The sequence below is a fragment of the Erythrolamprus reginae genome, chromosome 1 (assembly GCF_031021105.1).
Source record: "Erythrolamprus reginae isolate rEryReg1 chromosome 1, rEryReg1.hap1, whole genome shotgun sequence".
In the NCBI taxonomy this organism is placed as follows: Eukaryota; Metazoa; Chordata; class Lepidosauria; order Squamata; family Dipsadidae; genus Erythrolamprus; species Erythrolamprus reginae.
The window spans coordinates 207,016,040-207,033,551 of NC_091950.1; the positions used below are offsets into that span (position 1 = coordinate 207,016,040).

A 17,512-nucleotide genomic window follows, 5' to 3' on the forward strand; every position below is an offset into this window, starting at 1 on the left:
GAGACATCTTCAGCGCGCAATCCAAAGTGCAAGGAAGATGTCTCCTCGAAAGGGGATTTATTTATTTATTCTAATTTATATGCTGCCCAATTCCTCAAGGACTCTGGAATGGAACATTTACAATCAAATTATCAAGCTTGGATCTCAAACCAACAACATAATTCATATCCATCTTTAAAAACTGTTGATGGGATTGCTTTTATTTTATGTGCTCAGTAGTTTGCAGAAAAATGTAAGTTTGGGACATAATCAAGATTGATATGTGCCATAGATTTTTTTGCTTCATCAAAAAGAAAGTCCGCCACTCATTATACTGCAGAAATTAATTTTCAAAGAACTTTTTTCATGTTCATTATTCTATATACAGTTACCTGAAATTCATTAACCTTTTCCCCAAAGCATGGGTTTGGAAGCATTAACAGATTAACAGAGTTGGAAGGGATCTTGTAGGTCATCTAGTCCAACCTCATGTATAGAAGTGAAACTTACTTTCTACTTCATATAAGATAGGCCACTAGGTAAGACAGAAAGCTTTCCTTAATGTGATACCCTCCAAATGCATCTTTGGCTACTATTTTCTGTAAATGTTTGCTGATTTTGTCTTCTACCAGTGCTGTGGATGCGTGAGGAGAAAACAAAAAGCTTCAAAAAAATCTAGAATTTTCTAAAAGACCCAGCCAGAAAAATGAGTATATAATATAATTCTAACTACAAAATACTTCTAATAAGAGAATACACCGATGTTATTAGTTTAGATAATAAAATGTCTGCAAGAAAACAACCAGGCTCAGCTCACAAAACAGTTTATTTTCTGTTGTTTCAGTGGTAGTGAGGAAATGTTGTACACAATCACAGTGATTCAGTCCACTAACAATATATCACTGACAACAGAAATCAGTAGGAAGCCTGCATATTCAGCTCTCAGGCCTGTAATCTAGTTTTATTAAAATCTAATTAATAATCCATAAATTCCACTGTATTGAATATATCAATATTTTTTTTAAAAACCCACGATATAGTCATATAAAAATAGAAGCAGTGAGCACAGAAAGGATAGCAAATATATAGTGTGCATTCTCTTTCTCAGCTGCTATCAAGCATCTTTACCCAAAACAAGATTAAATATATGGGACCTCAATCAAAGTCAATGCCACTAGGTACAAATGAAGGCATTTTTCAACGAAGACCTTTGTGCTAAATGATTCCATCATTTTCAGTCTGTGTTTAATTACTTAGGATTTATATCTAACTATGTTGTTTGACATTCAAGGAATTGATAGCAATTAAAAACACAAATTGCAAAATATAAAAATAAAAAGACAACTGAAATCAAGATAAAATTCTAAAATCAGTACCGAAGCCAAAATTCAATTAACAAAAGAATTTTTTTCTAAGTGTCAGGAATAATGGGTTTTAAATATGCCTCCTTGTATCTACATTCCAGAGGGAGGGAGGGAGGGAGGGAGGGGGAAGTATGTAGGAGAAAGTTTTCTTCTGCATAACAAATAGACAAATTTCTGACCAATATGGGCCTTTCCTGACCAAAATAAGATATTAACAAAAATCTTTCAGGTTCAGGGAGATGAGATTTTTGATTGTATCATACAACTTTCTCGTTTTAGAAAATGGGAACACATCCCTTACTCCAGTCATGAAGTGCCTCGCATAGCCATGAGGCTATCTTAAACCAGTCAGCCATATACAGCAAGCCAGTGGGTCTCTTCATATATTAGTTCACATCTTTGGGTTATATTTGCTGAAAGGAATCCATATCAACAAGGATACTTTCATTTTGAATCCAAATGATTAATCTAATGAATTACAATTTTTCCGTGTTGGGGATGTTTTTGAAATCGAATATACCAGAGAGATATGGCCCCCGTTTCAAAAAGCTGATATAATTGTCAAGAATGGGAAAACAATACCTGTGTGCTAGTCCTAAACACATAGCTGCCATCTCCCGGGATGGAAGGCCACTGATAAGTCCTTCTATTTGAGCACGAATGCCCCTCATCAGCTCGGTAACCATCGGACTATGGATGCAACTTAAATTCAGTTTCTCCTGCAGAAATTCAAATGGTATCATTTTGATCAAAATCCACGCAGTATGGTTAAAGATGCAAAAATATAACAAATGTAAGTTTGCCCAAGACTAATGTTCTACATTGCTGTATACTCTATGCTACTTCCTCAGACTATTTTTGCCCTCCAATCTAACTAGCCACGAAGGCCAATGGCAAGGGACTTATAAATGGCAATCCAAACTGGTCTCCACTGCTTGTGTGTGCAGCTGCATATATACATGCACATTCATACGTATGACATAAGAATCAACAGGTCATGAACGTCTAGAAAAAATGGCACCATCCGTTCAAACAAGGACAAATCAGACAGAGTAATATAAATATAAAATTTCATTTTTTCCCCTTTTGTATAAAGTTTATTAAATTAGAACACTGCGGATGATTTTTTAAAAAATAATTTTTATCTCTACATTGTACTCAGTAACATATACACACTTTGCAAACTGAAACTAATAGGGCTGCAGAGAATCCTACTTAAAAAGGGTAAGATTTTAAGAGCCCGTCTTTCCCATGAGATCCTGCAGAGGAGGCATGTTGCACTTGTCATCAATCAACAGTATGTCCTCTGGTGCAGTGTTTCCCAACCTTGGCCACTTGAAGATATCTGGACTTCAACTCCCAGAATTCCCCAGCCAGCATACGCTGGCTGGGGAATTCTGGGAGTTGAAGTCCAGATAACTTCAAGTGGCCAAGGTTGGGAAACACTGCTCTGGTGGGACCCAAAAATCTAGTTTTGTGTGGGACTATAATAATAATAGTTTCATTGGTTTCAAGATGCTGGTTTTTGCATTTGGCCAGGGTTTCTGTTATTAGCTGCCTAAGAATAACTATGAATAATTGCCAGATGGGATTTCAAATGCTCATTCCTGTTGTCTGCACAGGCCTTTGGAGAGAACAACCAATGTCTCTTTCTTCCTTTGTGTTCCCCTCTTGGTTTAATTTCCTTGTCATTAATATCTCTGCTTGTCTTATGCTGTTTTTGTGTTTTTTGTATACTTTTAAAAACATTATATGAATCATAAGTCACCCAGAGTTGCTAGGAGTTGAGAGGCATATAAATTCAATAAATTAATTTATGGTATGATGTGCCACCGTCACACCATAATGCATATAGTGTGCTATGCATTGAACGACTGAATAAATAATGAAATTATTACAGGTCCTGAGTACATGCTGTCATTGAAATACTACTTAGCCATTTCAATGTAGGATATTAAGACTCACCTTGATTACACCTCCCAATTTGGCATCTGCTACAGCTAGCTGTTCATGGGCATCTTTGGCTACTATTTTCTTTAAGATTTTCTTTAAATTTTTGCTGATTTTGCCTTCTACCAGTGCTGTGGATGCTTGAGGAGAAAACAAAAAGCTTCAAAAAAAAATCTAGAATTTTCTAAAAGACCCAGCCAGAAAAATGAGCATGGAATAATAAATACAGTTCTAACTACAAAATACTTCTGATAAGAGGATAATGCACTAATGTTATTAGTTTAAGTAATGAAATGTGCAAGAAAACAACCAAACTCAGACAGTACTAAGCATAGCTCACAAAACAGTTCGTTTTCTGTTGTCTCAGTGGTAGTGACGAAATATTGTTTGCAATCACAGTGATTCAGTTTGCAGACGATAGATACATCATTGACAACAGAAATCAGGGTGAAGCCTGCATATTCAGTTCTCAGGCCTGTAATCTAGTTTTACTAAAATCTAGTTAATACAGTGGTACCTCATGATACGAACCCCTCGTCTTACGAACATTTCGTGATACGAACCCTGAGTTCATGATTTGTTTGCCTTGTCTTAAGAACCATTTTCACCTTACGAACCCGAGCCGGGGGCGTGGGCTCTCCTACTGCGCATGCCCTCTACCTTGTGCTCTCTTACTGCAGCAGGGATTTCCCTGCCTTGTGACTGTCATTTCCGGAATTTCCTCCCTGCGTCCCTCCTCTTCCTCCTCCTCCTCCTGTATTCCACCTCCCTTCCAGCCTTCGGGCAGCATTCGCCTTCCTCCGCCGCCATCGGCACCCAGCTCCTCCTTGTCTTCTCACTTCTTTACAAGTTGACAGTCGGGCGGCGGCGCAGAGGCTGGGGGCGGCGGGGGTGTGTGGAAGAGGTCCATGGGAGAACTGGGGGGAACCGCAGCCACCGCTCTGTGGAAGGGACCTGGCTGGGAAGCTCCCGAAGGTGGTCTTTGCGTCGTCCCAGGAAAGCAAGCAGCAGGCATGGGCTGGGGTCTTTCCCCTAGGGGCAAAGGTGGTGGTCGCGGGGTGGTTTTGCTGCAGGCGGGTGTCTAGGCACCGCAGCTCCCCCCAGTTCTCCCGCGGACCTCTTCCACACACCCCGACTCCCCCAGCTTCTGATCTTTTCTTTCGGCTTCTGGATGGATGGGAGGAGCTAAGCGGCCAGAGGAATTAATGTAAAACGCCGCTGGGCTGGCAACGTCTCCGTGCTGCTCAGCTCCTCCTGTCCAGGCCGAAGCCGAAAGAAACGCGTGGAGGCTGGTAAACAAAAGGCAGAACTTTCGGCTTCTGGGTGGATGGGAGGAGCTAAGCAGCCGGACATGTTGCCAGCCCAGCGGCATTTTACATTGATTCCTCCGGCTGCTTAGCTCCTCCCATCCACCCAGAAGCCGAAAGTTCTGCCTTTTATTTACCAGCCTCCCAAAGGTGTGGGCTGGGGTCTTTCCAGGAGAGCAAGCAGCCCGAAGCCGAAAGAAACGCGTGGAAGCTGGTAAACAAACTGCAGAACTTTCGGCTTTTGGGTGGATGGGAGGAGCTAAGCGGCCGGAGGAATCAATGTAAAATGCCACTGGGCTGGCAACATCTCCGGCTGCTTAGCTCCTCCCATTCACCCAGAAGCCGAAAGTTCTGCCTTTTGTTTACCAACCTCCACGCGTTTCTTTAGGCTTCGAGCTGCTTGCTCTCCCGGAAAGACCCCAGCCCACACCTTCGGGAGGCTGGTAAACAAAATGCCTCTCGTAGCAGCTGCTACAGCTGCCGGCATTTCACCTTCCCTCCCAGCCAAAAAGGAGCTGCAGAGAGGGGCATGCCTTCCGCCCGGGAAGTCCTGCCCCTTTATCCCCGAAGGGAGGGAAAGTGAAATGCCTCTCGTAGCAGCTGCTACAGCCGCGGGCATTTCACCTTCCCTCCCAGCCAAAAAGGAGCTGCAGAGAGGGGCATGCCTTCCGCCCGGGAAGTCCTGCCCCTTTATCCCCGAAGGGAGGGAAAGTGAAATGCCTCTCGTAGCAGCTGCTACAGCCGCGGGCATTTCACCTTCCCTCCCAGCCAAAAAGGAGCTGCAGAGAGGGGCATGCCTTCCGCCCGGGAAGTCCTGCCCCTTTATCCCCGAAGGGAGGGAAAGTGAAATGCCTCTCGTAGCAGCTGCTACAGCCGCGGGCATTTCACCTTCCCTCCCAGCCAAAAAGGAGCTGCAGAGAGGGGCATGCCTTCCGCCCGGGAAGTCCTGCCCCTTTATCCCCGAAGGGAGGGAAAGTGAAATGCCTCTCGTAGCAGCTGCTACAGCCGCGGGCATTTCACCTTCCCTTCCAGCCAAAAAAGAGCTGCAGAGAGGGGCACGCCTTCCGCCCGGGAAGTCCTGCCCGATCCTGCGCCTCATGCTTCCCCCCCCCAGCCAAAAACAAAGGCGGTCTGCCGCCGCCCGCGGAGCAATGGGAAGCTGAAGCTGCTGGCGGTTTCAGCCTCCCTTTGCTCCACGCTGCTCCGCCCTGCCTCTCATCCTGGCTCAAGCGGGTGGCGGCAGACCGTCTTTGTGTTTTTGGCTGGGGGGGAGTAGGAGGACCTTCCTGACTCCCTCCCCCCAGCACTTCGCCCAGGACAACAGGCAGGGCGAAGCAGCGTGGGGCAAAGGGACGCTCAAGCCTCCTTCGGTGGTGGCGGCCGGCTTCCGGGTTTCTGAGTTTTGGGCTTGCACGCATTAATCGCTTTTCCATTGATTCCTATGGGAAACAATGTTTTGTCTTACGAACTTTTCACCTTACGAACCTCCTCCTGGCACCAATTAAAGTTCGTAAGACGAGGTATTACTGTACTATATAAATTCCACTATACTGAATATATCTTATAACAACATTTTTTTAAAAAAGATGGATGATAAAGTCATACAGAAATAGAAGCAGTGAACACAGAAAGGATAGCAAACATATACTGTAGTGTGAAGTTTTTTTGTCAGCTGCTATAAAGCATCTTTACCCAAAACAAGATTAAATATATGGGATTTCAATCAAAGTCAATGCCACTAAGCACAAAAGAAGGCATTTTTCAACCAAGACCTTTGTTTTTAAGTGGAATTTACCTCCCTCTATTGGATAATGAAAAGTAAAACGTTATTTAAATAATCCCATAAAAGTAAAGTTGCTTCTAACATCCAAGTCTGCTTGGAGGTTGGAAAAGGGTAGCCATTTTATGCCAACCAATCTGGGTTCGGACACTATGAGACACTTTAGTTTAATTGTATTAATATAACAAAAAATCCATGACATTAGACTATGGAGATACACTGTCTGAACTATAACCATGGCCATGATTCATTTTTGGATGATACCCCAGTATACAGTGATCCCTCGAGTATCGCGAGGGTTACGTTCCAAGACCTCTCGCGATAATCGATTTTTCGCGATATAGTGGTGCGGAAGTAAAAACACCATCTGCACATGCGCGCCCTTTTTTCAATGGCCGCGCATGCGCAGATGGTGGAGCCGGTGGCTGGGGAGGTGGATTCGCCGCCCCCACCAGCCCTTCCTGCTCTGGGTCAGAGCCACGGAAACCTTCGGCTCGCCGAGGCTGCGTCTGACCCCTTCGTTTGTATTGCAGCGAAGGAGGCGAAGCAAGGCTCCAAGCTCGCCTGCCGCCGCCGCTACGCCTCTGCCGCCTCAGCCACCCTCTCTGCTCTGCAGGGACCTTGCATGCCACGATCTCCCTCTCTCGCCCTCCCCGCACTTCTCCTCAGCGGCGGCCAAGCGGCAGGCTTAATGGGAGACCAAAGGCGAAAAAAGAAAAGAAAAAAAAATCCCCAAAAGAGGCAGGCACAAAGCGGGGGCACAAGGGGAGCTGCCCAGCAGAGGTTGCTTTTTTTCTTCTCGTGGGCAAGTGGAGGGGGGGAGAGAGAAGGAAAGAGAGAGAAGGAAAGAAAGACATGAGAGAGGGAGGAAGAGAGAAATGATAGAAAAAAGGGGAGAAAAAAAGAGAAATGAGAAAATGATTGAAGCAGAGAATGACAGGAAAGAAAGAGAAAGAGACAGAGAAGTGACTCTTGGTGATGACGTATGACATCATCGGGTGGGAAAAACCGTGGTATAGCAAAAAAACCGTGGAGTATTTTTTAATTAATATTTTCTGAAAAATCGTGGTGTAGCGTTTCGCGAAGATCGAGATCGCGAAAATCGTACAAATATGCTGTAGTAGCCCCAACCGGACTAGATTATTCTCCCATGGAGTAATCTTTTCTAACTCGATGCTTTCTAAATATGCATTTTTGCTGGATATAATGGAAATTATACTCCAAAACGTCTTGAGGCAAGCAAGTTGGAGAAGGTTGCTTTAAACGGTGAGAATGCTTTTGTTAATGGATTTCCTACCCTTGCATACATTATGTTTATTGATGTGTATACTAGCCCAGCGTTTCCCAACTGGTGTGCCAGAGACACAGCCAGGTGTGCCGCGAAGCCTAGGGAAGCTCCAGCTGGGCGGGGCGCTGCCGGTGCCGGACTGCCAGTGCCTCGGACCTGGAGCTCCCACTCGCAGCTGTCCCCCGGCTACTGCCCGATGCAGCTGTTTCCGGCGCTCTCCTGCTGGGCCCCAAAGAAGGAAGGCGGGAAAAAGGAGAGCTTCATTATTCGCGCCTCCTTTTTCCCACCTTCCTTCTTTGGGGCCCAGCAGGAAAGTGCTGGAAACAGCGGCATCTGGCAGTAGCCGGGGGACAGCTGTGAGCACCGTTCCCCGTAAGCTGCCCCCTCTCCTCCTCCTCCGCCACCTCCTGTCTTGGGGCACGATCTGCCCCCTCTCCTCCGCCGCCGCTTCCTGCCTTGGGGCGAGCAATCCGGGAGTCCGGGACAGTGTGGCTTTGCGCCATGAAGAGAAAACGGCCGACTTTTCCCTGCTGCCCGAGCCGTTTTCTCTTCATGGCGCAAAGCCACACAGTCCCCGACTCCCGGATCGCTCGCTTCTCCGGTCAGCAAAGCCATCTGCCCAGGAAAGCGCCGCGCATTGAAAAAGTGTGATGCTTTTCCGGCAGCCGGCTTGCTGGCTGGAGAAGCAAGCGATCCGGGAGTCCGTGACTGTGGCTTTGCGCCATGAAGAGAAAACGGCAGCAGGGAAAAGTCAGCCGGGCTAACGGGAGGCGGCGCGTGGCTGGGCGCTGGGGACGTCTGGGAGGGCGAGGGAGCTGATCGCTGCTGCCTCTTAGCTGCAGAGCCGGCTGGCGGAGGCGAAGACAACAGCCACCGGCTCTCTCCCTCCACTCTCTCCGGCTCTCTCACTTTCTTTTTCTCTGTTGCCGGCGTGGTGAACGAGAGAGAAAGAGAGAGAGAGAAAAAGGAGGGGAGAGAGAATGACAGAGAAAGAAAGCAAGAGAGAGAGAGAAAGAGAGGGGGAAAGGAGGGAGAGGGAAAGACATAGAGGGAGGGAAGGAGGGAGAGAGAAAGAGAGCAAAAGAGAGAGGAAGAAAGAAAGAAAGAGGGATGGAGAGAGAGGAAGGAAGGGAGAGAAAGAGGGAGGGAGAAATAGAGTGAAATGGAGGAAGAGATTTTTTTTGTCCAAACTTTTCTTTAGCCCCCCCCCGCCCCGCCCCCCTCAGTGTTCCCCAGAATTTTGAAAATATGAATAATGTGCCGCGGCTCAAAAAAGGTTGGGAAACAATGTACTAGCCAATGTGAAAATAGTTTAAAGTGCATGTCTACCTTTCAGAAATTCATTTACAAATTTAGACATTTCCAAGGACGTAAATAAAGCTATACAAAGCTTGCAAGAATCATTTTACAAACTTTGCAAGAAAGGAGGGAAGGTGCGGTGGCAAAATGACTCAATATGGGCATAGGTTAAATGCTACTTCCAAGTCCAATTTAAATTAGTACATTTAATAATTGATCATACTCACTGGAGCTGATAAGCTCTAGAACAGTGATTTTCAGCCTTTTTTGAGCCACGGCACATTTTTTACATTTACAAAATCCTGGGGCACACCACCAACCAAAATGACACAAAATGACACTCTAACACAGTACATATTATACATATAGTGTCAGCTGGGTGCAGGGGCCTTGGTTCTGTCTGTTTCGATGGTGTATATAGAGATTTTAGCTCTTTAAGAAGATGACCCTTCAGGAGGCCATATACAATATAGATAACATTGTGATGCGTTGTGATGCCTTTTATATCACCCTCTGCGGGGGCCTCATATAGAAAAAGGTCAAATGTCTATATAGAATTCTATTCTATTCCATTCTCTTCTATCCAGCCCTCCAATCCATCCTACAAAAGCAGCATTGCCCTCCGCTCCCTGCACCTTTTGTCCAGCGGACAACCTGGCGCTCCTCTTTTTCCTACCCATTGCACCCCAGGCAACCTAGTGCGGGTCTTCCTCCTCTACCTACGGCACACACCGGGTCTGGCTAAGAGGGCAGCAGTTCTCCGAGGAGGAAGTAGCCTCTCCTTCCATCTGTGCTCCCCTTGGTTGTCTCCCCCAGCTCCACAGCAGCCCAATATGACACGCCTGAGACTCACGCAGGGATGAAAGAATCACAAGCAGGTTGTGGCCGCCGCGCCCTGCCATGAGCCGCCACTGCCCAAAGCCGCTGCTAAAGACACCACTGCTGCCAACGCAGCTGCCATTTTCCTGCTTCCATCTCCTTTTCCTCCCATTGTTCCACCTACGCCCATGGTTAGAGAGGAGTGGGAAAGCTGAGGGGGACTGCCACGTACCTATTGAGCTGCACCCCTGTCAATCACACACACCTTCTGAATCCCACGTTCCCCTTTTCCCAAGGCTCAGCCTTTCACTTCCTCTTTCTGAAAATCAGTTGGACATGCCAGCTGCCACTCCCGCTTGAGGGGAGTTGTTTAGAAAGCACGGCTTCACCCTAGTTGGGGGGCTGACACATGACTTAGTAGGCAATTTTTGTAGCATTCTCTAATTTCCCCATGGCACACCAGACCATGTCTCACGGCACACTAGTGTGCCACGGCACACTGGTTGAAAAACACTGCTCTAGAAGGTCAACTTATGCATCCCTGAAAATTGCACTCAATGTTTGGAATCTAGTTTAAGATAATGCTATCCCTACAAGTAATCGATAACCTTAATAGTAAAAGTATTACCTGCAAGGGCTTCTGTTGTGTCTTGAAACTTCTCAAAGTGTTTCAGTTTTACGCTAAATAAAAAACACCAAAATATTTTTGCAACAATCATCAGGACCTGAGCAATTGCTATCAATTATAAACATTTTTTCAAGAAAGTAAAAAATTGATAAGCATGCAATCTCTAGCTTTTTTAAAATTAAAAAAGTCCGTCGGGTCAGTGTCTCTATAAAAAGAGAAAAGTATGCTTTAAAAGATTTTGGTTCAGGCGACAATTAACTTTTAGGCAAGTTGGCCACCCATCTAATAGTTCTACATAGTCCTTGCTTACCAATTGCCTTGGAGAGCAACTATATGCAGTTGTGACAGTGAGGGGAAAAAATAACAGTGACCAAAGTGCACATTTACAAACTTTGATTCACGTCTTCCTCAGTCCCATATGCCATTACAATCCATTAGAATGTGTTGTCCAATGTAAAAGTAAGTCACTCAGGGACCACTTTTCCTTTACAATGGAATTTTTGATCCCAATTGTGATTGCTATAATGAGGATTACCTGTGCAGCCTACTTTATAGAATGTGTAACTCTTACAAATGCAATAGACACAAAATATAAAAACATTCTGTATACACATTGTATAAACATTAATTTTGTAAAATTATAAGATACACTTAGCTACCAGTAGTTCATTAATCAAGTCTATTATTTCCTACTTATTCCTAACTAATCTGTGTTATTACAAATCCTGTTCCAGTTAAGCAAGTCTTCTCTTGCAATTCTTGTGATACCTAAGCTTACTGGTCATTCATATTTTTGCAACACTGATCTGATAGTGCTAATTACCATAGTGCTACAGAATTAAACATAGCATGAACCTAACTCTTAGAATGAAGTAGCTTTGCCACTCATTCCAAAAATTCTTAGTGTCTAAAAATGTCAACCTACCGTATTTTTTGGGCTATAAGACGTACTGGTGTATGAGATGCACCAAGATTTCAAAGAGGTAAGTAAGAAAAAAAAAAGTTTTTGTCCTTTCACAGCCCTCAGGAGCACTCTGCAGACCTCCCAAACCATCTGCGTAACCTTTTTTGTGTGAAAAGGGTGGGGCTTCAGGAGGCGAGAAATTGCTGTATTTGGTATATAAGACGCACCAACATTTCCACCCTCTTTTGGAGCGGGGGGGGGGGGGGAGTGCATCTTGTATTCTGAAAACTATAATAGTTGCCAGATATTTTTTAGTCCTTTTCAATTTAACAGTTTACAGGTGCAATAAAACAAAAGTAGGGAAATGAAAAAAGGCAAAAAGCACAAAATTTCAAAAGCTACAATGCCAAATAGCAAGGCATCATAATACAAATTCCCATCAGAAAAATTCAGTGTTCACCATCTTCTGGAAGATGGCCAGGACATAATAATGACAATAAGTTGATTTATAGATGGTTTTTCTAGCAATGAGATGATTTACCATATTTTATATCCTGTATTCAAGAATATAAAGTAATTCCAGAAAAACCCCTAGAAAAAGATCAAGAAAGACAAAAAACTAGTGGCCATGCTCTTGAAATATTACTTCTTCTAGAAGAACTTTACTTACACTTTATTAGCTTTTTCAGGTGTTTCAAACTCTTTCCATAAGTTATCGATTTGTTGAAGTTTTTTCTCATCTATAACCTGTGGTAAAGATAGATTAATAAAATATATGCAATATTTGGCAACAAAATATCTGTCCTATTTGCCACCATGATTATGAAAAATTAAAAATGTGAAACTATATTCCAAGCTTTGATATAAAACCCCCCACAAACAGTTCTATTTTATTAACCGTATATCCATGGCACTTAACTTTTCTAAGTTCAGTTAGAATAAAGTCCAGTGGGAAGTTATAAACCTATTTATTAATGTTTATTTAGGTGACTTAAACCTGGCTCCAAAATTATGACTCTGAATAGCAGGATATAAAAGTTTATATTTTTATTCGTAGAGTAATCATCTAACCATGGTTATTCTATGAATAAAAAGATATGTACTACTATATCCTGCTATTCAAGGTCACAATTGTGGACCCAATTTTAAGAATCAAGCCTAAAATTAAAGTCCATCAATAGAGAGGCACGACATAAATTGAATGAATACAGTATTATTTTATCTTTCTAAAATAGATACAAATTACTTTGAAGACTCATTTTCCTTGCAACTTTTAAAATTCTTTGCAACACATACCACAGTCCATATAATTCACCAGAATTGGCAACAGAAGAGCAGGAAGGCTAAAGAAAAAAGTATACAAAGCACCAAGTTGTATGGGATAATTTCTGCTGCATATAATGCAGGGTTGGGTATTGTTTGCAAAAATACACAAGTAGTCTTCGACTTAGAACCACAATTGGGCTGAGAATTTATGTTGCTAAGTGAGAAATTTGTTAAGTGAGTCTTGTCCCATTTTATGACTTTTCTTGCCACCGTTAAGTGAAACAGCGCACTTATAAGTTGACCCAGCTGTCAAGTGAATCTGGTTCCCCCACTGACTTTGCTTGTCAGAAGATTACAAAAGGGAATTTATATGACTCTAGGACACTGCAATCATCATAAATATGAATCAGCTGTCAATCATCCTATTTAAATCACTTGACCATGTGGATGCTGCAATGGTGATAAGTGTGAAAAACAGTCATAAGTCACTTTTACATTGCAATTGCAACTTTGAATTGTCACTAAATGAACTGTTGTAAGTCAAGGACTACATGTAGTTCATTAGTGAGTTTTCTTTTTCTTCTTTGGAAGCAAAGAGCCAGCATACAAAACATCAAGAGTCCTTCCCGGATTAAAAACAACTGCCTTCAAAAATATATAATTTTTTGTCGAGACAACCAATTGGATAAAGATACAGGGTGTGTTCCAAAAGTAATGCAATTATTTTTATAAGGTAATTTATTGAACAGATTTGCACAAACACTTAAAATTCTTCAAAGTACTGTTCTTGGGCCTCTGCACATTTTTTCCAGTGACTCTGCCATGACCAGGACGCGCCCTGGAAGGCGTCTTCGGGGACCTCTCGCAAGCTCTTCATCACAGCTGATTGGATCTCTTCTATGGACAAAAAACACACCTTGCCACAACACGCTATGAGTCTGTGAGTTCCTGGCCAAACACCAGGTACCAACGATCCCCCCCCCCCCCCCCCAATATTCCTGACATTGCCCCAGCACTGAAAGGAACCCGTTTTTCAATCAGCCGTGACAAAGACCTTGCGAGAGGTCCCCAAAGACGTCCTCCAGGGAACATACCGGTCATGGCAGAGTCGCTGGAAAAAATGTGTAGAGGCCCAAGGACAGTACTGTACTTTGAAGAATTTTAAGTGTTTGTGCAAATCTGTTCAATAAATTGTTTAAAAAATAATAATTGCATTACTTTTGGAACGCACCCTGTAAAACCAGGTTTAAGAGTAATTGTATGCCTCCAAGTTATGACAACCTTTCAACACTAGAGGATTCATCTCACATTAAAACCAGAAATGCATAATAAAGGAGGAATGTTCCAAAAACTTGCTTATTTCCCATTTTAATAATTTGTCCTCTCCCACCTACCACCTGTGGCAAAGAAGAAACGATGATCCATCCACGAACATAAAAGTAGGCAGGAGGGGTTGGACTAGATGACCTGCAAGGTCCCTTCCAACTCTTGTTAATGTGTAAATTTCAAAATGGATTCGGAAAACTTGAGAAGGCTGGTCATCGACGTTTCTTTCAAGTTACTAACGTACTACTACTAGGAAAGTAGTAGGGAAATTGAAGTATTTATTTGTTTTGTCAAATACGTATTGGTGGTATACAAATATATAACAGTATTTATAGTACATGATATTAGTACGATAGAAACATTAGGATAGGAGACGGAAGACACGCTGGTGCACGCCGTTTAAAGTAATCCTTTACGGGGGGGGGGGGGGGATTAACGCTGTAATAGCTTCTTCTGCCATTCAGCGCAGCAGAGGCGAAAACAACCCGCCTGCTTTCGACTCCCGCCATCAGCCAAACCCCCACCTTGCCCCGAGGACCCCGGCAACACGTGCTGCCCATCCTCACCTTGAAGATGGCGTACCCAGCCGCCGTCTCAAACAAAACCAGCATCGCTACGGCGGGATCGAGACCAGGGAGCGCAGCCGCTCTCCGGGAACTGGCGAGGAGTTTACGCACGTGGCGAAAGAACGCGGGCGAACGGGCCACGCGCTGCAGGAAACAAGCGCAGCACGAGCGGAACTCTCTGCCTCGCTTCACCCGGAAGTGCTTTTGATGGCCTGTCGGGAAGACGGAACGGCCAAGCTGGCTGAGGAACTCTGGGAGTTGAAGTCCACAAGTCTTAAAGTTGCCAAGCCTGGAGAGCCCTGGTCTTGTTCCCAGGCTTTTCTAGCTTTCGGTGAAACCCGTTGGGGAGATTTTTCGTCTGCATTTCTGTATCTTTTAAATCTGAACCCCAAGTCAATATTGTAAAGTATATACTGCATAGTACAAGTGCACTAGAGTGCTTTCCGTCCCCTGTCCTATTGCTTTCCTATACCTTTCTTCTATTCCTATATCTCTTCTATTTTTCATTGATATGTTTTATTCCTATATCTTCTCTTCTTTCTTAGATATATTTTACTATGAGTATATCCTCTATAACCTTCATTATGTATTTTACTATGCGTATACCCACCAAAACCCTCATTGTGTATTGGACAAAATCAATCAATACTAACTAACTAACTAACTAACTAACTAACTGAATGAATGAATGAATGAATGAATGAATGAAATGTCTATGCTACAGATGTCTACTTCCAATATTTGCTTCTTGGCAAAACGTGTTATTTTTCAACAGGAGCTAAGCTTCGCCGCAACAGCAATTAATTCATCACAAATTAAAACAATGTTCTTGCATGGCCTCTTAAGAAAAATATGCTTGGAAAGAGCTCTTAAAATCAGGTCTAAACTGTAACAAAAGGCATAATAAGTCTGCACCCCGTTGATAAATTGGAATAAGATCTTTCCATTTAAAACTTTCTACTTAATATCTATTGTGCAACTTAGAATACAAAAATAGACATGTCATAACAGATCTGAAAATGATGTAGAATTTAATATATTTTACAGCGTAAGCTTTTTGCATCATTCTTACAAAGAGATTAAATAGCCAAAATAACTGACCAAGACCAGGTTGGTATAAAGAGAGATAATGAAAAGTATGGAATATCAGAAAATCATTTTTTAAAAATTTGTTATTGTTTAAATTACAGAAGAAGGGAACAAAACAAATACATTATGAAAAATATACATGCTTTAAAATAAGTGGAAAAATCCAACAGAATAAGAATGAGTATATTTTACATACAAAGTTACAACTTTCTACATTGTTTTTAATTATTAGATTTTTTATATCTGCCTTTATTGCTTTATCAGTAACACAAGACGACTAATGTATGTAATATTCCTTCCTTATTCTGGTTTTCTCATGACAATCCTGTGAGGTGAGTTGGCTGAGAAAATGATTGTTCCAAAGTCACCCAGCCAGCAGAACTAGAACTCAGGGCCTCCTGTTTTCGAGTCTGATGCCTTGTTTAATCACTAGACCAAACTGGTTGTTTGTGGTCTCAACTGTGGTTGCAAGTCAAGCACTACTTGTAGACACTAGATCTGTAGATGGGTTATTGAAATTGATGTCCATGTGCTGATTATTGAAATGGATGTCCATGTGCCGCCTCTATGCTGGTTGAAGCAGGCAGGATTCCCTTGCGTACCATTTGTTGGGGGTCAAGGGAAAGGGAGGGTCTTGCCTTCTCTTTCTGCTCAAGACCCCCATGGACAATTGGTGGGCCACTGTGTGACATAGAATGCTGGACTAGATGGGCTTTGGCCTGATTCAGCACGGCTCTTCTTATGTTCTTATGGTATTTGCTGAATATTTGCTCTGGGTATTTGCCCAGAGTCCTCAAGGAGTTAGGTGGCTTAAAAGTTAAATAAATTAAATTAGTCAGTTGATCTCCATTTTTTTTCTCTTTGGTGCAGAACTTCTAATTGTGAGCACAGAATGATTTGCCTTGCATTTCTTTAGTACAACTCCTGTTGTTTAGCTCCCCAGATTATTAGTTTGTGTTAAAATTAGGATTTTAGAAAGTCCAACTACATGACATTCAAATGGCAAATTTTCATGTTTCGGTTGCATATAAATTGGGGGGAAGATGGTAGGAGTATGAAGTAGAACCCCACTAAAGTTTGAAATCTGCAGTTGTATTGACAACTAGAAGATGGTTCAGCACATCAGCCAAACATGGGTGGGGTTTTTTTTTCATAATTTGAGTAGCCACATATCCTCCATAGTAATATATACTGCTCAAAAAATAAAGGGAACACTCAAACAACACATCCTAGATCTGAATGAAATATTCTTATTGAGTATTCTGTACAAAGTTGAATGTGCACAACAGCATGTGAAACTGATTGTCAATCAGTGTTGCTTCCTAAGTGGACAGTTGGATTTACTTGGAATTATATTATGCTGTTTAAGTGTTCCCTTTATATTTTTTGAGCAGTGTATTTATCTATGTATCTTCTGCTTGGAAGTCCAATGTCAAAATTCAGAGAGAAAATGGGACTCTAATTGTTGCTTAACAGCACCTATCCGTATCTAACTAACAGGCATGCAAACTGGTAACTTTTTATCAGCACGAGACAGGCTGCGTTGCTTTATAGGTTTTTTTCCCCGAGCTTGCATATTAATATATACAACGATCACGTAAAACAATTCGGGTCCCCCCCCCCCTTTTTGGGCAACTCGTGTTTTGTCAACGAACACTCTTTATCTTCTGCCCTCCAACCATGTGGATCACCTCTCCCCTTTTTTGTGACCTGCTTAGTTTGAAATGTAGGTGGGTGGTTTCTCCTCGAAGGCCGTATAGCCGCCACCTCTACCTCTCTCTCTCTCTACCTGGGCACAAGATGGACGAAGAAGTCAATCAGCGGCTAGTCTTTTTCAGCAAAGTTGGAAAAATACGCCGCTTTCCGTCTTCCAACCTCGCTACTATTAGGGACGACAGCAAGCACGTAACCTCGGAGGGGAAAAGAAAGGCTGCAAGACGTAACCAC

The 17,512-nt window shown here is 43.0% G+C and overlaps 1 protein-coding gene and 2 non-coding genes across 3 annotated transcripts in view; all 3 read right to left on the reverse strand.

The window, feature by feature from the left end:
- NOP58 (NOP58 ribonucleoprotein) overlaps nt 1–14,671 on the reverse strand; it is a 33,080-nt gene extending 18,409 nt beyond the window's left edge. Inside the window, exons 1-5 of the mRNA XM_070732009.1 lie at nt 14,477–14,671; nt 11,989–12,065; nt 10,415–10,467; nt 3,309–3,433; nt 1,926–2,062 (exon numbers count right to left, since the gene is read on the reverse strand). Coding sequence (XP_070588110.1) covers nt 1,926–2,062; nt 3,309–3,433; nt 10,415–10,467; nt 11,989–12,065; nt 14,477–14,521 — 437 coding nt within the window. The 5' untranslated portion in view covers nt 14,522–14,671. The remainder of the gene's footprint in view (nt 1–1,925; nt 2,063–3,308; nt 3,434–10,414; nt 10,468–11,988; nt 12,066–14,476) is intronic.
- On the reverse strand, nt 808–895 carry LOC139158225 (small nucleolar RNA SNORD70). Its single transcript, XR_011557626.1, has one exon. It is a non-coding gene; the product is annotated as a small nucleolar RNA SNORD70 (small nucleolar RNA).
- Nucleotides 3,645–3,736, reverse strand: LOC139158224 (small nucleolar RNA SNORD70). The gene has a single exon (XR_011557625.1). It is a non-coding gene; the product is annotated as a small nucleolar RNA SNORD70 (small nucleolar RNA).
- Nucleotides 14,672–17,512: the final 2,841 nt, after the last annotated feature.